Source organism: Pavona decussata, unplaced genomic scaffold, assembly GCF_977016875.1.
Source record: "Pavona decussata unplaced genomic scaffold, jaPavDecu1.1 SCAFFOLD_207, whole genome shotgun sequence".
In the NCBI taxonomy this organism is placed as follows: domain Eukaryota; kingdom Metazoa; phylum Cnidaria; class Anthozoa; order Scleractinia; family Agariciidae; genus Pavona; species Pavona decussata.
Window position 1 is genome coordinate 2,617,383 of NW_028145612.1, and position 21,998 is coordinate 2,639,380.

At 38.4% G+C, this 21,998-nt stretch overlaps 1 protein-coding gene and 1 pseudogene across 3 annotated transcripts; one reads left to right on the forward strand and one right to left on the reverse strand.

Annotated features, from left to right (window-relative positions):
- The first annotated feature begins 351 nt into the window (after positions 1–351).
- Positions 352–21,902, forward strand: LOC146460896 (glutathione synthetase-like). 3 transcript variants are annotated; one of them, XM_085087827.1, is made up of 14 exons: positions 352–490; positions 5,831–6,127; positions 8,398–8,473; positions 9,276–9,454; positions 9,981–10,017; positions 10,139–10,212; positions 10,303–10,383; positions 11,284–11,364; positions 12,106–12,175; positions 12,637–12,758; positions 13,202–13,271; positions 14,767–14,848; positions 20,078–20,264; positions 21,008–21,902. In XM_085087827.1, exons 2-14 carry the CDS (start codon positions 5,865–5,867, stop codon positions 21,129–21,131), a joined length of 1,446 nt encoding a protein of 481 aa, XP_084943953.1. In that variant the 5' UTR covers positions 352–490; positions 5,831–5,864; the 3' UTR covers positions 21,132–21,902. The 3 variants fall into 3 exon arrangements, with proteins under 3 accessions (XP_084943953.1, XP_084943954.1, XP_084943955.1); XM_085087828.1 differs by having other exon boundaries at positions 361–490; positions 5,840–6,127; XM_085087829.1 differs by having other exon boundaries at positions 411–485.
- Positions 16,687–18,788, reverse strand: LOC146460897 (uncharacterized; annotated as a pseudogene).
- Positions 21,903–21,998: the final 96 nt, after the last annotated feature.

Consider the following 21,998-nt stretch of genomic DNA (forward strand, 5'->3'; position numbering starts at 1 on the left):
GAAGACTCGTTCTCCATCATACCGGTATTGTTTTTTTTTTCTCCTGTGAAGTTTCTGCAGTGACTACGTACTGTTCCTGTGTTTACGGTTATAGTGATCACAAGTCCACGTTTTTTGTGCTTAAATAATTCTGACTTAAAAATTAAAAGGACTTCTGCAAAAACAAAATGTATTTGCTTTATCTATCCTGGCGAATTTCAAGGTTCAAGGCCGTGTTTTGGGGAGAATTTGCCTATCGGCTCTTGTGACTTCTATCCCGCGTCCGCAAAATTTCACGTGTTCAGACGTGAGCCCGTGTCTCGACTCGGGTACCGCGGTATATACCATTGAGAATAGATATTTATGTAAGGCGCACAAAACTATCGTGACTGCTTGTTACGCCTTCATACGAAATGAAAGAAATGAGATAGACGATAAATAAGTTCATCCAGTTCGGTGAGATTAATTAGCAGGGAAAGGAACAAGGCAAAAGCAGCAACTCGTGTGTAAGGTATAGTTTTATTGTTAATTTCGCTTTAGAAACCTCAGTATGTCGTGATTACTTACTACTTAACTCGTCTTCTGTAATTATGTAAAAAGGGATCGGTCTGACTTCATCTAAGGAGAACTGGCCTCCTGTAAAAGGTTTTGAATACAGCGTTTGACTAAAAACAGATTGAAACGGTGGTCACTCAACGGGGACTATTTATGACACAGTAAACCGACAGTAATTTGCATCGCGCTGAAACATCTTGTTATTGCGAAGTTTACAAGCTCAGTGAAAGCGAAAGTTGAAAATGCGGATAATTTCAACGCTAGTCTTTGATAAGATTTTCTTTAAACTGCCTCAAAACTCCAAAAGCCGAATTGAATCTTGATGGACAGGATTCTGTGTGAAGGAAGACGGTTCTGAACATTTACAGCAACAAAATAGATTTGATTTATTGTCTATTCTAATCATGTCACGCAATCTAAACACACATTAAAATTCTGAGTTGCAACCACTACATGGGACCTTCGTGACAAAAACTCATAAACCAAATGTAGTAAACTAAATTGCTATCAACTATACCAGTTCTTTCACATTGAAAGTTTTCGTCACTTCACTTGTTTGAAGCAGAGTATGCAGTTTTAAAATTTGCCCTCTTTTCAGGCTTATGTGAATAAATTTGTCGGATGAGGTTGTTTATGAAGTCATTTCTGGTCGATGTAAAGCTTCTTCGCATCCACTTTAATTCAAAACGACAAGGGATTCCAGACCACAGGAGCCTATTTATAGGCCCGTTTCAAACACTGTTCCACTAATGCGCCGAACCTGACCCAACTAATTCGCCAAACCTTGCAGAAAAGAAGTAAACAGTTTTCACCGAGTCGCATAATCAGGAATTCTGTAAAAATTATGAGCCTGGTCTTTTTTAGTTATCGCTATAAATAGCCATACAATAAGAGAAAATTAAACTTTATCACTGGGTGATTTTGCATGACTTTTTCTGAACATTTTTGTTTCGTTCCCCTCGCTCGCTCTCCTTCGCGTCTCTCGAGGGGCCTGGAACAGGCTATCTAAATTAAGCACACTGAAATCTTAGCGACTTGAAAAACAGAAGAAGAGTTTCGCGGGGATCAAGCGATGGTCACGTTTGGCATTATTTCACGGTTAAAACTTCAGGCTGAGGGATTTTGAGTCAATTGCAAGCCCGCAAAACAATGAGTAAGGCACATGACAGGAGCGGCGTATGAATCACTTCCGCTCCGGTGTCGAATCAGATCGGTCGGGCAGACATTGTCGAACTCAACGACGTTTGCCGAAGAAAATTAAAACTGTCACACCATACTGATTCAGTCGTCGTTCGTTCCCGAACTTAGTTCACCAGTCAGGTTCGGCACATAAGATTGCAGCGGCGTCCCGGCGGATCAAACTTCTTATTCCCTTTGGTTCATTTTAAAGGGTTCAGTATGCCCCGGTTGAAATACTGTAATAATGAGTTGTGTGTTGGTGGTATCGAAAACGAACTGAGCACTCGAAAACGAAGACCGAAGCACGAAGCACCCCAAAACTCGAAAACGAAGCACCCAAGGTCGAAAACGAAGCACCCTAGGTCGAAAACGAAGCACCTTAAAACTCGAAAACGAAGTACTCTAGGTCGAAAACGAAGCACCCTATTTTCAATCAATTACAATCACATCAACAGAGGCGACAAACCAAGTTTATGTTGATTGGATAGATAGATAGATTGTTGTTAAAGAACTAAAAAGCTTTTGCAGAAGAAAAATATCAACAAAAGGTAAAGCTTGACATGCTTTATTCACGTGGAAAGCAGGAAATGCCACTTTGAAGTGTTTACTTTTAATTCTGTCAGGGCTGCGGAAATTCATTTTCAACAACTCGCAGTTGAATAGTTTTGCGCAGCACTCTATCCGTTATCGCGCTTGATTCGTGACTAAATTTCGACCCTGAATAAAACAAACAAAACCCTAACTGTGAGTCGGCCTTAAAAACTGAGTGCTTCGTTTTCGAGTTTAAGGGTGCTTCGTTTTCGACTTAGGGTGCTTCGTTTTCGAGTTTTGGGGTGCTACGTGCTTCGGTCTTCGTTTTCGATACTACCGGCGTTGTGTGTTAGTGTGTTCATTGACCTTTGCATTTCATTAAGAGAATTGAGATAAATTGCGTAGTGTTAGTCACTGAGAATTATTAAGTAAGCTTAAGCCTTGTTAGCCCGGGACTTCCTGCAATCGTCCAGATTACCTTTCTAAATACATTTTCTAACTATTGCGATCGAAACTGCGTAAGATATCTCTCGTTTATGGAATAAATATGATGGCATATTTCAAGCCTGGTGAATCAATGAGAATGATGTATTATTCTAGATACATCATTCTGTAATGATACATCATTCTCATTAATTCACCAGGCTTGAAATATACCAACACATTTATTTCATATACCACACGTTCAACATTCAAATCCTAGCAGTATGCAGGATATTTTTCCCATGAACCTAGTTTAATGGCATCAGCTCCCTTAGCTCTTAGTAAGTAAGTAAGTAATTTATTTAGTGTCAAATACACAGGGGGTGGTCTCCCAGTCCCCCGAGCCACAGGCTCATGATATAAGTGTTTGACAGTATAAAAAAAAAGATAATAACTACTAATTAAATTAAAAAGTAACATCTAAATATAAATAAATAAAAATAAATCGGGTCAGAGGCAATTGCTGCATTGACAGCCGTTAAAATTTAACTTAGTTAAAAGTCTCCGAAAGGATGATGCATTAGGTGCGTTTTTTACAGCAGATGGCAACTGGTTCCAGATGTGTGAGATCATGTACGCATGTGAGCCATGAAGGAATCTACTATTGTATGAAGTTTGTACAACATTTAGACCATTGCTTCTAAGATTATATGGTGTAACTCGGGATTTGAATAAATTGGCTACATAGCCTGGACCATTCTCCTTGAAACATTTAAAAAATATCATCAAAGATTGTTCTATGCGTCTATGTTCCAATGTATTCATGTCTGCCATCCTAAGAATTGATTCATGCCTCTTTCTTCCACCCTACAATTTACGAATTGTCCCATGGTCCTTAATAAATTGTGATCGCCTTGATACGCTTTTATTCAATCCTATCGAGCGGCCTGAATTATGCAATCCACTCTCTTGCTATGTTGACCCTGATTCAAATTTTGCTGCTCGTCCTCCATCTAGTAAATACGTTTTCGCGGAAGAACTCAATAAAGAAACTGACACTGCAAATAACACAGCCAGCTCCATTATCCATTTAAATGCTCGCAGTTTGACCAGTTTGCTCTGAATAGTAAACGCAAACCATTCTCTGTTGTTGGTGTGTCGGAAACTTGGCTAAATGACGCCACTTCAGAGCTGGTAAACATCACTGGTTACAATTTTGTCTCTAGCCATCGTAATTCTAAATCCGGCGGAGGTGTCGGTATTTATTTACAAAATGACCTTGATTACAAACTTCGCCCTGAATGTAATTTCTCAAATCCTGAATTAATTGAATCACTTTTTGTGGAAATAACTCAATAACTGTTCCCCAAGAGAAAAATATCATTGTCGGCTCAGTTTTCTTGACCACCGAATTATAAGGTAGCCTTATTTCTGGACAATTTAATGGAATTCTCTCTAATATATCCAAAGATAACAAACAATGCCACGTGATGGGTGATTTTAATTTAGATTTTCTTCAACCAATCGTCACTCGGCCACCAAGGAATTCGTCGATAGTTTATTTTTACACCCATTTATACCACTTATTTCGACGCGCAACACCTCTCACTCCGCGCTATATTCACAACCTGTTTTTCAAGAAATGTTTTAAGCGGCATTGTTATAAACGATTTATCTGACCACTTTCCGGTATTTACGTATTTTCGCGATGAAGATCTTCCACGTAGTAGTTTCTGAAGCGCATAATTATGGCACCAGAACAGCCAACCACTATCGATCGCATTCTTGTCGAAAAAATCTTAAGCAATTTACAGTCCTTTACCAAGGTCCCAAAATCTGGAACTCTCTCCCAATATCAATCACTTCTTCATCTATTTTTTTCACCTTTAATTTCACCTTTAATTTCTTCCAACCGAAGCTTTGTAAGTTCCGTCATTGTGGGTTATGAAGCCAGTGCATGGCAATTGAACTTCTTTGTTATATGTTTTTGTTAGCATTTTGACCTTGATCGGCACAAACCACATGATAGATTTTGAAATGTGTTGGAGCAACTGACCAATAGAAACGTGGCTGTTAAAATATTCAGGTGTATTGTGAACGTTAAAACAAAGGATTATGCACGGTCGCGGTCGCCTTCCAACATAAATTGCAGCTCCATTGTTTTCATGGCAAGCTGGTTGCCAATCAGTAACAACAATGGATTTTGTGAGGTTTTGACTTTCAGGTAGCCTCTTGCCAGGAATTGCCTGGAAATAATCCATTTACCCATTTTTGATAATTGTGGTGTAATTCCTCTGTTTTTCAAACCGTATTTACAAGAACACCAAGTACCACTTGTTTGTTACCTTGAATTACTTTTACCTTCCTTCTATAACTTAGAAAACTAACTAGTGTAATTTAATTCAAAGGAATGATTGTCGAACGAAAACCTATTGTGTATCAGTACGTAAGGTGGCTTCGACGGCTGTAAACACTTTCCATTGCGTATAATTTATGACAGTAGGCGTGGTCTTAAATCCAGCCCTTCTTGTTGGATAGAAACCATTTGTTGAGAGAGTGGAGAAAGCTCCTTCGCAACGACTTTTTAACTTAGATTTTCATCCGCTTTTATTAAGTTTTTATATTGCTCTCGTAGCGGTGTTATACCAATTGTTTCACATAGTATAACACAACCTGAGTTGCTCACAAGGAAGGAAGGAAGGAAGGAAGGAAGGAAGGAAGGAAGGAAGGAAGGAAGGAAGGAAGGAAGGAAGGAAGGAAGGAAAGAAGGAAGGAAGGAAGGAAGGAAGGAAGGAAGGAAGGAAGGAAGGAAGGAAGGAAGGAAGGAAGGGAGGGAGGGAGGGAGGGAGGGAAGGAAGGAAGGAACGTTTAGTCTTCTGCTTCTTATCCCTTTGTAAACTTTTGTTTTGTTCTCACTTTTAAGACCTAAAGAAATTTAGAAGACCGGCTTTGCCAACGCAGTATTTACACTTCAAACGCAATGAAATCTAGCGTAAAAAAGCTGCGTAGTACGTTTCGGCGAAAATATGCTTTGTATTGCAAATAAGGTTCAAAATAATACAACTCCAACGCTGCTTCTAGCAATCCGATCGTTGAGAAACTGCTCAATGTCCACCAAACAATCCCCTCTATTTTAGACCAACTGATTTTCTTTTCTTTTCAGATTTTCAAGGACTCTACAAATCAGGCACACGACAATGGCTCTTTCACATATCAGCGATGTTAGTATTTCCCAAGATGAAGTCAAATATCTTGAGTCAGAAGGAAGGGATTACTGCCTTTGTCACGGCATGGTTTATAAGGATTCCCAGGGAAATGTTCAACATATTCCCTTCACTCTGTATCCTTCACCGTTTCCACAGAAGCTTTTTGCAGCTGCGAAAGAAGTGCAGATGGATTATAACCTTTTAGTTCACAAAGTCAGCCAAGATTACGACTTTACCAAGAATGCGCTGTCAAGGTATCAACAGTACTATGTGATTGGGGGAGAGGGTAACTGTACTTTGTGATTCGGGGAGGGGGTAACTTTTACTATGTGATTGGAGGATGGGGTGGGGGAGTATAGAGGGGTCCACACCATGCTTCACAGAACATAGAATAATCATTTCACATAAATCATTCGCAACATTTCTCTGCGTAGAGACGTCACATTTTTCAGCATAAAAAATAATTTAAAGACCCATGTTCACCCAATAGGCCTTTCGCGCGTTTGTTATTATCTACAAACGCTTCTATTGCTCAGTATTTCGAACTGATTGGTTTACCAAAATATTCACGCTGGGGTGAAAATCCTGGCGTATTCAAAATATAACAGACCAGGCAAATCGGACTGATTGATTTTGCTCCAGTCGCTCCGATTTATTTAAATCTCTGCGCCAACAAAATATGTTTACTCCCCAAAGCGCTGGAGTTATCCGTAGTTCTTTGCTTAAAGTCTCGGCGAACGAAAGTCGATGGTCTGCGTTCCTTTGATCGATGCGACGGAGCACTCGAACAGTTAAAGCCCTCAATATTGTATAGTTTTAGTACGTAAATTTGATCCTATTACTGTACAATCTTAAGGGTACTTATTGGTCATTATAGAAGTTGGCATAAAAAGGAATTAACAGTGTTTGGCGCGATGGTAGCTCATTTAATGTCGCTTTCCAAATAGCGCTGATCCGGTCTATCGCACTACAGGTATCGATCATGACGTTATCTCTACCTTTGGTGGTATACCAATGATATGATATTCTTAATTCGACCGTTTGTGAACCTGCAGCTTACTTGGCAGATGAGTATTTTAATTCAGTTGCCTTTGCCACGAGGAACAAACGAAGGAAACCTTCCTGGAAAACCATTCAGTTTATTAAATATCTGTTCGCTACTCTATTTACATCAATCGGGCGAATAAAATCAAATCGAACTGATCAAACTTACGTGCAAAGGTCAGATTATCGTAGAAATCAGGAACATCGCTGCAACAAATGCATGGAATGAGACAACAAATCCTCCCGCTTCTTTTTTTCAGAGTGACAGCTATACGAAGAGTCAGAGTATATGCTTTCCCGATAACAAAAAATGTACATTTCTCAACTGTGAAATGTCAGTTAAAAGCGACTAAAACGTCTTGTTTTGCCCGCGCAAATAAAAAATTTAATTCAAACTAACAATAATCTGAAATGAAAGAATAATTTCCTACAAGATTACGAATTGAAAAATTATCTTCAAGATGGCCACAGAGTAAACGGAGCGGGACGCCTTGTTGGACATCCGATTTTCCTTTCCTTACGAATGACCCTTCGTAGAAAATATCCTTAGAAATGAAATGAGAGGATGTTACACAAAGCTTGATGTCACGAAAAAAAAGGCGCTACTCGAGGAAATAAGCTCAATGGACGTTGATTATTTTCGCTATCTGGTGCTCGCTGGCGATTTTCGGATTTTTCGTCTGTGTCCGAAAATCAGCTCGGCGCGCAATGGCGCGTAATCGGTGAACATGGTTCTTCCTTACGCCAAAAGGAACTACTCAGAATAGTAAGAACTAAACGGGATGAGTAGTTACAAAGTTATCATGCTTTATCTTCGATTATCTAGGTTGTAACAAACGAGAAAGAAAAACAAGAAACAAACAAGTAGATAAGTAAAGAAATAATAATTAAGATAGGAAATGAAAAAAAGAAAAAAAAAAGGAAAAAGTACCTGATAATGAGTGAATCAATATTTGTACAAAGGTGTATTAGAAGCCAAAAGGAAATTAGCACAATAAGAGTTGTGGCATAGGTATTTCCCCAGATAACCGGGCCATAGGTTAGGAAGGGATAAACTCTATAGCTGAGTTAGTATATCACAAGTAACAAGGTGTCTAACTCTAGAAATAATGCCAATACTATAAACAAAATTCTATTTTTAGACGACATTACGGCTTTATATTGACGGCTACTTAGGAGAAAATATATTCCGGAGCCCAATACAGAATATATTTTCTCCAACGTAAGAATAATAGCATGAACTGTTGAATGATTCGAGCGAAATCCAAACTGTTTGTCAAAGAAAATAGATGATTTCTCAAAATACTTAATAAAGCTGTTGTTCATTAGCCTGCTCTCAAGAATATTATCAGTACGTCTAGATAACAATGAGATGGGACGATATATGGATACAAGAATTTCTTCTAGTTTCAACCTTTTTTATTCTTTCACTTCTTCAAATTAACCACATTGTGTTTGTTTTTCTTTGTTCTCACCATAGTACAATTGCCGCTGATCCCTTCACATCAAAACTCTTTGATATTTATGACAAGGTTTGGAAACAAGGCAATGCTCAGGTAGGTGGTCTTTACTTTGTGTGTCAGTTCATCGTGTCTACTCCTTTCTCATATCAGTTCTGCTTTCATTCGGTCTGTCTTGAATCCCACAACCCAAGGAAGTATTAGCGATGTAATCTGAAGATTTAACCACTGTTTCAGTTGGGCAGTAGGGAGATTACCAAGACTGATATCCTGAAAGGATCGTGGCCTTGAACTAGAAGGAAGTTATCAGACAATCGTTCTTCTCAGTTATATATAGTTTTAAACTGAGCACTCCGCTGTGTTCTAATTGTACATCGCACCTAACTTCTGGTTTGAACCAGGGTGGTTCCCGGGATTCAATCAAGTCAGGGCCATTTTTAATTGCGACAATAAACTCAGATATGGATCAGTAATCCGACGTCTGATGTAGGATTGTTGCTAACAAATAGGGAACGCTAGAAGATCTATTGCAGGAAGCGGTTAAAGACAAGTAATACCGGCCATTCGAAGTTGTTTTATGGGACTAGTATTAACTCAGGAAACGAAGGTTTCGTTGAAAACAGTACAATGCATGATAAGTGTCTCAGTTGCCGCAGCGATTTAGAACGCCTTGAGAACAGGAATTGTTTATTAATAGTGAAGGCATTGTATGATGTAACCCATAGCGCGGGTAAACCCTTTAAAATCGGTTATGGTTTCAGATGCTTTTATCCCAAGGCAGTAAATTTGAAGGTAGGCAATCCAGAGAAAACATTAAAGGTGTGTATATTGCACTCCATTTTTAAGGCTTATACTGAACAAACATTTCGTACGTGACCTTTCTCTGATTTTCTTTCAGCCTATCTCACTGGGCCTCTTTCGTTCAGATTATTTGATTGACACAGCCGGTGGGTTGCGTCCTGAATGTTGCACTAGTTCTGCGGAAAAAGATGGTCCAATCTACATCAAGCAGGTTGAAATGAACACCATATCTATTGGTGGTATTACGTTCTCCTGTCTTGTACCCGGCATGCACAGGTAGCTTTGAGAGTTTTCAAGGTTTTCTGGTTGTGACCATATCTAACTGAACTCAGGAGAACACAACAGGAAAAATCCAAAACACAAACGGCGTGCCCTTTTAGTTATCAAAAACAGTGTTGTTCAATAAAACAATCCTAGCAATATCCGCAGCCACAAGATTATCGGATTTTGTATGGTGTGCCACAGGACATTCTGTAAAAATTGGAAGGTTTATGGGCGGCAATGAACATTCAAATTCTTTGTAATGTCCTGTATTTGAACGTCTGGCATTTGAAAATTTCTCTGGAAAACGTTCCAAAAAAGACGCGTTAACTGAAAAAAAAAAACTCCACTTCCACTTTGGAAGTAAGAAATTCATCGCTTTTCACTGTCAAAAAATAAGGGAAATTTAGTTGGGAACTCTGAAATCGCGCTGGCGATGTTCAATACTGACATGTAAATTTCAAAACTCCGTTGATATTTCAGGAATACTGGTCACAAGTCATGTAGATTGACTGTAACTGTTTCTTGTATTGCAATCTAGATATCTCTTAAAGTTGACCGGCCGACAAGAAAGCAAGGTATGTTTGCGTAAATGTATCTTGTTGTCGTTCTTTAAAAGCCAGGGACTAAAGATAAAATAAATAAACAGATAAATAAAAAATTACATATACCGAACTTATGGTTCAGTTTGCATCTTAGGTTCCGCCAAACCATGCATTAGATGAGGCAGCTGACGGGCTTATTAGAGCCTGGGAACTGTATGGATCAGAAAGGTTGTTATGGTCCACTTGTCCTTGTTGCTCCATTGTTTGATTTTCTTGCTTTTTTAACAACTAACATGCGCTTACGTCTATCCATTTCAGTGCTGTCATTATGTTTGTTGTTGAGCCTGACGAAATAAATATCTTTGACCAAAAGATGCTGGAATATCGTGTTAAAGAAAGGTAATCAGATAACTGAGCGATTCCCTGCTTATTTTCTGTTGGCTTAAACAACAATCATCTGATTTTAAGCAAAATTTCAGTACAATCTGATCGGCTATGGCAAACAGGCAGAAAAAGAAAATCATTCCAATCTCTTGGGTTATTCATGCCGCCTCGTTAATTTAGTAACGTTGATTTTTTTTCCTTTTATTTATTTCATTTCACTTTACTTCCTTCATTTCCATAATGGTTCCTGAAACGTTTGTCTGTAAAGAAGAGAGAGGGAGAGGTTCATTCCAGTTTGTCACTGTTCGCTGATTAAATTGTTTCAGGAGGAATGCTTTTCCTACTCAACGATGCTTCTGGACACTCACGCCAAAGATTCCTCTACAAATCGTGTAACATGTTTACCTTAGCCTAGCCTCCCACGCTGTCGTTTTTAGGGGACTCGTATGGGGAGGAAGTAATACGAGTCCCCTAAAAACGATTGCGTGAGAGGCTACTATTAGCCTTGAGGAAATAATTAAAAGTTTTATGATTTGATTATGTGCCGTTCAGTTCCGAATTATTTGGGAATCGTTTTCTACATTTTTAAACACATTTTTCTATTCTGGCTCTGGAATGAGTCTAAGTTAACAGAAAAACGTTATAGAAAGAGGCGGGTTTATTATTATATTGTTTTTCAGTTGGCTCGACTTTCTTTGTTCTATTCGGGGGAATATATTTTTAATTAATATTTCCTGGCAGTCTGAGAAGGTGGTGGCGGCTTTGATAGTTGATAATAACAGCAGTACAATTCAATGCATATTCCTCTCGACTTAGTTCGCTACGAAGGCCCTTCAATAAATAAAAACGAATAGTAATAAATGGACTTTCGATGTGTTTATTTAATACATTTCTAATGTTTTTTTTTTTTTGCAGAAACTCTACCGTGAGAGTGATCAGGCGAAGCCTTACTGACATTTTTAACAACAGTGAAAAAAACGATAAGTGTCTTTTTGTGTAAGTTGTTCTTCGTTCTTTGTTAAGTCTCGCCCTTAAGTTTTGTCCCCTTTTTATGTTTGTTCTTCGTTGACAGGCATAAGGTGTAGCAAACAAAAGATTATCCTTAACATTCCAACAAATCACATTTTAACTTTATACATGCATGTTTGCAGTAGAAGAGCGCGCACGAGCTGAAAAAATGCTCACAAAATTGGCGACTGTCTGTGACATTAATCCCCCCTCCCCTCCTTTGTACCTTGGATATCTTGTACGCATTTGCGTACATTATTCTTTCATTAATTTAACTTACTTTGAATAACTTGACAAGGTGGCTCAACTCTCGTAGGATTGAAACTTGTGGTGCACCTGGCCTCGGGAGTGAATCCACTGCTTGTTTAGTTTTGTTTGTTTGTTTCTTGTTGTTGCTGTTGCACTTGTTTTTTGTTTTGTTTTGTTTGTTTTTTGTTAAATTTTTTTTTTTTTGCAAGGAGGGAGGGGGAAGCGCTGCGCTGGACATCATGCTCCTAGATTCGAACTTCGAACGGTTTCCCTTTTTTCAGTAACAATGGGCTATTTTCTTGGGATCTCCTATGCTAGTATATAGCCTAATCTGAATATGTAATCAAGAGTTTCTTTCACAAAGGTAAACTCTCAATAATTTACGATGCATATATCTGATGACTAATTTGCCGTGCAAACTGATCACACCAATATATCTATCTAAAAATTCATTTTTCATGCAAACTTTTTCGTCAACAGAGATGGTCTGGAAGTTGCTGTGGCCTACTTTCGAGCAGGCTTTGCGCCAAAACACTTCCCAACGGAAAAGGTAGGTCAGATGAGCATGACTAGAAATGATTCTCTTTTTGCCATAAACACAAATTATTTTTCTCTATGCAGTTTTCAGTGGTGGTTCATCTAATTGCCATTATGTAATAAGCTGAATTCTACACGTATTTTGATTGGTACTTACTTATGATCTATTGGAGGACAGACGCATAGATGACGTCACCATACAAAACTTTTGCTTCTTTATTATATAAAACAAATAGATTCCATGTTGCCGTGAGTCTGTTCAGTAATAGATCACAGAAGGCGTCAAAATGTGGTAAAAACATCAGTGACACACGAGGCGCAATTTTTGTGTTCTTACATGTATTTGTTTTAGGTATGTTTACATTTAAGTTCACGACAAGCGTGCCAACTATGGACTCATAAAATCGCAAAATCGCAATTTTTTTCTTTCAAATGTCGTTTAGGAAAGTTTTGACACTTTTCCTTCTGCAATAGGAATGGTCAGCTCGTTTAACACTAGAGTTATCCCGTTGCATTAAATGCCCAACAGTGGCGCATCAATTGGTGGGAACAAAGAAGATGCAGCAAGTGTTAGCTGGTCCTGGAATTTTGGAAAGGTATGACTAAATAAACGAATTCTGTCCAGCAAGCAAGCAATTACGTTTTTGTACTACATTTCCGTGAAATTCCCAAGGATACATTTATGGAAGCTGATGAAGGAATAGGCCATTTCACAATTGTGTGCTAAGTGACCTGGCCTTGGATTGTAAGCGAGGCTGGCGGTGACCTTGTTTTGATACAAACCTCACTACTTTTCATATGTTAAACTAGTTAGCATAAAAACGGCGTGATCTACACGTGGAAACCGGTGTGTTTGTATCAAAACAAAGTCACGTGCAGTCTTGTTTACAATCCAAGGCCAGGTCACTTAGCACACAACTGTAAAATGGGCTATTTTATATCATTCATGAATAGTTTTCTTTTGTATTTGTAGCGGTTTGAACTCAATTGCTTAGTAGCCAGTATCTTTGTATAAACCAGGTGATATTTCATTTTCCAGGTTCCTTCCCGACAAAGATTCAGTGGACAGAGTTAGAAAAACTTTTACTGGACTGTATACTCTCGACCTGGTAATTATGGCAATAACTAGTGAGAGCGGTTTTCAATTGTAAGGCAAAAGTAATTAACGTACGTTCCCTTTGGTTTAAATTAAAGCTTTGCTTTTTTGGCTAAAATAAGCTAAAAACAAAAACACAAAAAATTCGCGCTACTTTCTAAAGCAAGGGGAGGCAAAACCAATCGTCCAATCCTGACTTACTCGCGCTCAATTCCCCTCACTTGACGCTGGCTACGTGTATTCCTTCGAGTTCTGATTGGTTCATTGCAATGTTTGCATCTTTTGCGATTGAACAGAGTTAGAGAGTTAGTATTTCTTTTTTTTTTTTTTTTCGGTCTTCGTTTCACGCCACTCAATTGTAAATCGCTCGAACTCTGGTGAAGTTTTAAAGTGGCTGGATAGAAATATATAACGTCAAGCAGTTTCTTGTCTTAGGAAACACACCGGCAAAATTACGCGATCAGCCCTGTACCTCTTCCAATCTTTTTAGATCTTCAATTTTCTGAATTGATCGGCAGATCGAAAAGGAGTCCAACTTACCACCCTGTAGACCCAGAATCCCCCACTAGAGTAGTATATGTAAATGTTTACGCCCCTGGATGAATACCTTAGAGCGTGTACCTTTAACAGGTTGAACTTCAAAATGTAGGCCGAGGACGCTTTTGCTACATTTATACATTTTCATGGGAGTTCCCCTCCAAGGGATTTTCTTATCAATTTATACGGTCCTTGCTGTCAACAGCCACTTTCTTGACTCAAGCGACCAGCACACTACAGAAAGGTTGACATGGAGATGATGACTTTTCTACGCTTCAGAGGGAAGCTTCGTGTAAAACAAGGTCAGAGACTGTGGTCTCTTTCGCGAGATGCCCAATGATACCGTCCAAGAGGGATGATAAACTTGCCACGAGCGACACCTCATACTTTAAAGAGTTGTTGTTGGCTTTCTAGGGGAAGGGGAAGGAAGGGGGGGGGGGGGAGGGGTGGTTTCAATCCCTGCCCCAGCCCCCAAAAAAAGAAAATTGGTTACACGTCCAGATTGAAAGAAAACGCACACGGTCCCGGCCTGTGATGTTGGCAAGAAGCGCGAAGCGAAAATAACGAAGGTCTCTCTGGAAAAAAATCAACGCGGAAAATGTCTCGCACACAACAGGCACAACAATGCTATTTACTCGGTCGTTCCTCTCGTAATACATTCATTTTTTAAGACCCCTTGTGAAATGGAGAACTCCGAGGACCGAAATTACACAGTACTTCATTAAAGTCGAGGACAATATCACTCAAAAACATCACAAAAACCACACAAGCTCACTAAAAGTGATCAAAATTGAACGAAAAACACCAGACGACTGCGTCTTGCACACCTGCTGGTTGTCCCCTTGGCTAGCTTTTGATCCAGTCTCGATCACTCCCTTTCTTTAGTACTTGCTTGATGGTATGTAGATCATGAAATTAGTGACGATCACTGAGAAAATGCCGTGAAATAATCTTAATCCTGTTGATTGAAGGGGCCAGAAGGAGACCACAACATGAAATGCTGCCTTAAAAGGGTAGACAAATGCGTGCTGAAGCCTCAGAGAGAAGGCGGAGGTAAGAATCATCTTTAGAGAGATTTAGCATCGCGTTTACGTGAAACGACAAGCATCATCTTGCCGTTTCACGTTTCATGTAAAATAGCGTGAACCTTTTGACTTTAGATGTAATATATCAAACACGAGGAAGAGTGTTTCATCCGATATCCAAACACCGAGAAGTAGGTTGGAAAAACGAGGCGCAGCCGAGTTTTTTTAACCAACTTCAAGGTGTTTGGAAATAGGAGGAAACACTCTTTCTAGTGTTTGATATAGCTTTTCAAACTATTAATAATTCTTGGAGAAATTCGAAGCAAAAGTTCACCAAATTTTATGATGATTAAGATCACATTTCCAAACCTCCTTCACGGTAGTGATTTGCCTTGTTTTGTCTTAACTCCAGAATCTTATTTAGGCAAAAAGTCAACGAACATTTTTATTTGTAATTTTTTATAGTAGCGCTTTTTACTGCTGTGTTTTCTGCTTGCACACTTTACATTTTTAGTTTTTACAGGACCCCTTTGATAACAATACTGTTTGTACTGATGGGTTTATCATGCAAGAGTATTACATTTAGCTGTCGAAACATTGAAAGCCGCGATTGAACAGACGAGTATAAACATCACAACCTCCGGCAAGAATTTTGATATTTTTATCACAGTGAGTTCAAAATTCCTTCAGTCATTGAAATCTACGTTCTATTTACTTTTAAATCACGTATGTAGTTAAGAGATTCGTTCGATGAAACGCGAGAAATAAATCTTTTTTCATGCAAGAGTCTTACATTTAGCTGTCAAAACCGCGATTGAACAGACGAGTATAAACATCACAACCTTGGCACGAGTTTTGATATTTTTATCCCACTGAGTTCAAATCCCTTTGGTCATTGAAATCTACATTTAGCTTTCTAATCACGCATGTAGCCAAGAGATTCTTTAAAAAAAAGGCGAGAAACAAATCTTAGCTTTTATATGCAAGAGTGTTACATTATATTTGAATTGAAGCCGCGATTGAACAGACGAGTATAAAGATCACAACTGCGGCACGAACATTTTGATATTTTTGTCACAGTGACTTTAAAATCTCTTCGGACATTCAAATCTACATTCTATTAGCTTTCAAATCACGTGTATTTCTTAGAGATTCGTTGGAAGTAACGCGAGAAAAAAATTCTTTTATGGAAGTGTATGATTGTGATTAGCCGTTGTGAAATTAAAAACGGTGAAAGACACGTAACGCGCGAGGTAACATTATCCGTGAGAAAATCGATACCGCCTAAAAATAACTTCAGAGGGATTACGATGGGAATAGGGCCTATATGGGGGATTACCTCTCTTACCTTCATCCTCTCTTGGTTTATCCTGTTTAAATATTCGTCTATTATTATTATTATTATTATTATTATTATTATTATTATTATTATTATTACTATCACTTGGATTAGAACATTGCTTTCTTTTGAGATTTTAAAGTCGGTACACACATGCGTACGAGGCTCCAGGACACCTTTTCACAAAATTCCATTTGGGGATTTCATTGATGACTGCCGCTTAAACGCTAGCCAAGCGTGTCTCCGCTAATTTTAGAAAGTGAATGATGGCGTGACGTTGTAAATTAGTATTTTAGGATCTTTTTAACAACTTTTTTATTTCATCAAAATTTTAGTCTTACTATTGTTAAAAAATTGTGCTTGAAAATAGCTCTGTTGTACTTGGAAATAGTCGCTTTTTTTTTAATCGAAATGAATTTTAAATATTGAATTGTAAATAGGTTTTAATAGCTCTTTTTTTCTACTTTTAACTTGTAAATATCAATTTTGCTTGGAATATTATAATAAAGAAAGATTATATTTTATTATTATTATTATTATTATTATTATTATTATTATTATGAATTTTTAATGAGTTTGAGAATTAATTTTGAAAGTTTCGATGTAGTGAGTTCATGAAGAAAAGTGCGGTAAGGAGTGACTTATGAAGGACTTTTAAACATGAAACTTAATTTGCCCTAGTATGACTTGCCGGAAAAATTATTGTTGTACTTGTTTTCAACAATAACTACTTATTTGTATAAGAAAAAAAAGGAAGAAATACTTACGTAGTTGTCACGTAGATAGAAAACGCGAAATAGCCTGTTTTCACGCAGAAACGGCAACTGGCAACCAGCAAACGCGTAAAATAGCGGGAATATCGTGGTCACGTGGTCATTTTTGCCGTTCGCGTTTCACGTATACGCGATCCTAAATCTCTGTATTCCCTAAGTTGCTCTCGATATTTCAATGCTCTATCGTTTTATACCCTTCTGGCAGCCTTTGCGAAGGTTTTGTAGGATACCCAACTACTACTAAAGAAAGGAATAGAACCTGCTAGGACTGGGCAGTACATATGGGTTAGAGACTGTTGAGAGTGTTTTGTTTACAAATACACGCACGCGCTGACCGTACAATGAACGAGGAATTTTCAATACTGCACGAGGCCTTCTTAGGCCGAGTGCAGTATTGAAAATTTCGAGTTCATTGTACAGTCAGCAAGTGCGTGTATTTGTAAACAAAACACGAACTAACAGTCTCTAACCCTTTTAATATACGATCTGAGTTCACTGTACGCGATACACGTTAAAGGGAAAACATAAAACGATAACAATAATTATGACAAGACAATTTTAATAAATAAAAAATCCGAAAAATAAGTACAGGTTTATTTCAATGAAAAACAAATTACAATTCACAAATACCCTGTACACAAGCTTAGTTATGTTCAATAGCTATAAAAATTGGAAACTACAGTCGGCGAGAAGCCTGTTGACTGTTTAAAGCGATTGTCAATCCCTTTTCTTTGTGACGTTATACGTCTACGCAAAATTACAGTTTTCAAATTTTGCATCAGTTCCCAAAGTCGACAAATTTGGGCGAACTTGTAGTAGTTGCGAACATGTTTTGTACGTTATTTCATTTCTATTGCTGTGCTCTATCTGCTGTGTTGGTTTTGTCGCCAATACCGTCGAAGCAACTGGTGCCGCTAAAATTTCAGAACATTGTTTTTGTTGTTGTAGCGTTTGTCGTTCACAGTACACTTTTACGCTTCCCTCGTTTCTATGGCCGGACACTTGCATTATACGATGGACAGGAACTCCTGCTCTTAATCTAACAATGTCACTGAAGTCGCTCTTATACCATGGTTTGGATAAACTTGGCTTAGGTTTGCTACTATTGATATTTCTTTCATCATGTTTCCTAAACTGTTCACGCCGAGCGGCGCTCTGTCAAACCAGATTTCATCGCTAGCACAGAATTTTCTTTTCGGCCTCTGAAACAGTGCCTTTTCACCTGGATTAAGAACCTGAATTAACTTTTTTAGGAACTGAACTCGACAGTTGGCTTCACCAGTAGAAAACATTTTAGGATCCGCTTCGTCGGCCTTGTCACTGAGCCCGCCAGGATGATTTTTAGTTTTTTATTGCTCGGCCATTTCAACATATTCAACTTCACTTGCGTCTTCCTTGGAAACAAAACTATTTTTTGTCAATCTTCGTTGGTTTTCTCGACCTCTTCCGAGAAATACAGGTTTATATTAAACCAATTCACCCTTAGTAACGAAAAAGGCGAATCGCCAGCGAAAACACCGCTTTCGATTCGAAGCATTTTTGTATGTCCTCGGGCTGAATGCTAACATGATGTTTGACTTTAGACGTACCACTTTCCCTTTCGTATTCAAGGACTTGTTTGCCGTTTTGAAAATCGGATATGTTATAATAGAAAATGTCTTTCCAACTGTTTCTGAAGTCAAGTAACGGTTAATTCCCGCTCTTATTGCTACATGAGCTGAACGGCTGTAGTCCTTTCCTTCGTCTTGTTTTAGTTCTTGGTAAAACTTACTCAGTCGCTCGGCCAATATTACTGCACTCAAGTTCTCCAACTCTCCAGACCGATATCTCAGTTGCAGCCATTCTAGATAGTCGCGAAAAGAAAAACAGTAATTTTACTACCAATTCATTCAGCTTTTTAAGGTTCTTTTTTAGAAGCTTACGCTTCAGAAAGCCCGAATGGCGAAATCACCTGTTTTTCGCAAACGACAAATAAGTTTTACAGAAAAGCACAGACAAAATTTCAGTTCTTTTGTTTCACTTTTACCTTTAAAAATGGGAACACTCCAGGCTGTTTGTCTCTTGGTGTTCGTTGAAATCGAGTCACTGATGATTTGAGGGATTTCCTGTTCTCCAACCTGTGCAAACCTCGAAGCCATTTGCAATAACGCACGATTTTCATGAGTTATCGCCAACACTGCACTTTCTGAATGTGGTTTCGTGACGTAAATGAAAATCACGTGATCGATTTTAACCAATGGGCGCGCGCGTATTTTGATAGAGAACTCAGATCGTATAGTAATACATGATAACGTGCGGATATTTTATAAAAACAATAAATTGGCATGCACACATTTTTTTATAATTCCAAATAGCAAATCTACTAAATTGATACAAATACGAGTTCCTCGCGATTTACACCTCAACAACTGTAACAAAAATATCAAACAGTAAATCTACTAAAGGATGTGCGGTACAAGTATGAGCTCCTCGCGGTTTGCACCTCAGAATAGCAATAAAATTAACTTCAAACAGTAAATCTACTGGGGGATACAAGCATGAGTTCCTCGCGATTTGCACGTCAGAATTACAATAACATTAACTTCAAACAGTAATTCACTGAATGATTTCTAGTATGAGCTCTTCGTGATTGGAAACTACAGTAGCTCCAATAATTTCAAACATTATATCTACTGAATGGATACAATTATGAGTTCTTCGCCGTGGTTGTACCTCTCTCCTACTTAAGAAAGCCTAATTTTGCATAATCGAAACTTATATTTTTTGTAGTTTTAACTTGAACCATAAAATAAATCCTATATTGGCCAAGCTTGTTCAGGCTTGTAATCATGTGTATCATTCTTGCAAGTCAAACTGTTTCAGAGAACGTTAAAGAAGCCTGAACTACATCGTTTCTCACACTCAAGCGTTAGGAAGTAACATCATTTTAATTTCTCAGGTTTTTTCGGACTAATTAAAATCTGGGCACGAGATAGCTCATCCTCTCTTGATCTGGGTCATTAGATAATGAAACTTCAAAGTTTTAATTGGCTCAGCGGCCATATGATATCAGCCATCACACCATGCCAGATTTTTCTTGCAAAATGACATTCCGTATAATTAATTGAAAAAAGTTATTTTACTCGCGGAATATTTTTTACTGCAGGTAATAACATTTATGGGGAAGACATTCGTCACACGTTACTTGGCAACCCCGAGAGCAGATCACAGTACATACTAATGGATCGTATCCAGCCCGAAATCTCCAAAAATTTTATGGTGCGTCAAGAACTCACAAATATCCAATCCAGTGACGTCATTCCTGAGCTTGGAATTGTGGGTATTTTTATCAGGTAAGCCTGCCGGTGTGGCAGGAAATGGGTTTTTAAGCGATAAGCCCTGTGGGAAACAGGTTATTTTGTCTTCTCGAATCTCGCTGCTTCCTGCGGGGCCAGTAATCCCAACTCAAATATGAATGAACAACAACAACAACAACAACATGCGTGTTGTCGTGGCATTGAATAAAACAGAAAAAACCTCGCTGCTTCGTTTGGTTAGCCCAAATTTTAAAGTTTAATGATCTAACCATTTGCGAGTCTGAAGTTTAAGTTGTTTTTCCCGTAGGGGGTTCCCCTTGGGAGTTTTGTTCTCACTGTTGAATCCGAAACAAAAACGAATATTTAAGTTTTTTTCCATGTTCTTTGGGGTTTCTAAAAACGTGCTATTCGTGTCCATTGAATTCCGATTTAACACAAAATAAGCGTACGGGTTCTTTAGCATTTTCGTTTTCAACGATCAAGCTTCCTTCAGAACACTCGCACGCGCAGTTTGTAGGTTTCCGGATGTCAGCAATGTCACGTTTCATGGTGACTTACGTTTCTGGTTGGTTTGTCGTTACTAACTCAAATGGCTTATTTTGCACAATGTTTGCACTTCTTTTAGAAAGGTGATCATGATTATGAAAACTTTTATCAATACAGGAGCACCAGTTGCAATTGTAGAGAGCAAAATCGCGACCTTTTTCCAATGGAGTGAACATACATCCCATGATCTCTCCTTTTCTTTAATATTCTAAGAGTACATCTTTGATTTTCAGCCGTGGAGATGAAGTGCTGCTGAACAAAGAGGGAGGTTACCTAGTGAGGACAAAGACAACTGAGCATGCGGACGGAGGAGTGTTTGCTGGTAGAGCTGCTTTCGACAGTCCATATATGGTATGACGCGGTTGTATAACCCACCTTTTGGCCACGTTTGCCTGAAATATCAGGATATCAGCCCATACTTGACATCACAATCACTTCTTTACAATATTTCACGTACAATAGATTGATAGAGCCTAGAAAACGTCATCAGATGACAATATCTTATTTTTTTCTTCAGACTGATGTAGAGCCAATGTAAGTTAAGAACGCGTCTGGAACTTAAGTCTGGTATCGTCATAGTTATAATGATAGAGCGGTTTCTTATTGGGTGTCGTAAAACGAAAACCAAAGTAATTACTCTGGCCAATCGCAGCGGATGCAACCAACACAACGAGCCAATCAGAATTCGAAGCAAATACGTGTAACTGGCGCCAAGCGAGGAAAACGCGTGCGGCAAAAACACGATTGGTTTTGGTTTGCATTCCTATTAGTTGAGAAAGTGGCGCGGGTTTCGTCAACCAATCACAGAGCGTAGTAATGCAAAACCAAAGCAAACGAGAAAGTACTTTCGTCACTCAACTGAAAACTGTTCTATAGTCAGCCAACAGCTGTTTATTAATTTAGAGGTGTTTAATTTCAATGATTTACAACATGATCTTCAACTTTGGCTAAAAGCAATTCAAGCTCTAGCTAGTTAAATGACAGTAAGACACTGAAAACTGTTCTATCCATCGAAATGTTTGCAGGTGATTTGGAAATTGTAAACATTTGAAGAACTATATCTGCACTTAAATAAAAGTGGAAACGTGTACTCAGCATAAACCTTTGAATAAAACCATTGCAATATAATTGGATTAAGATAATTGACCTACACTTTTTTTTTTTGACCTTGAGACGACAAACTTTCTGTTGTTTTGTTTTGTTTTGGTTGTGGTGTTTTCTTTC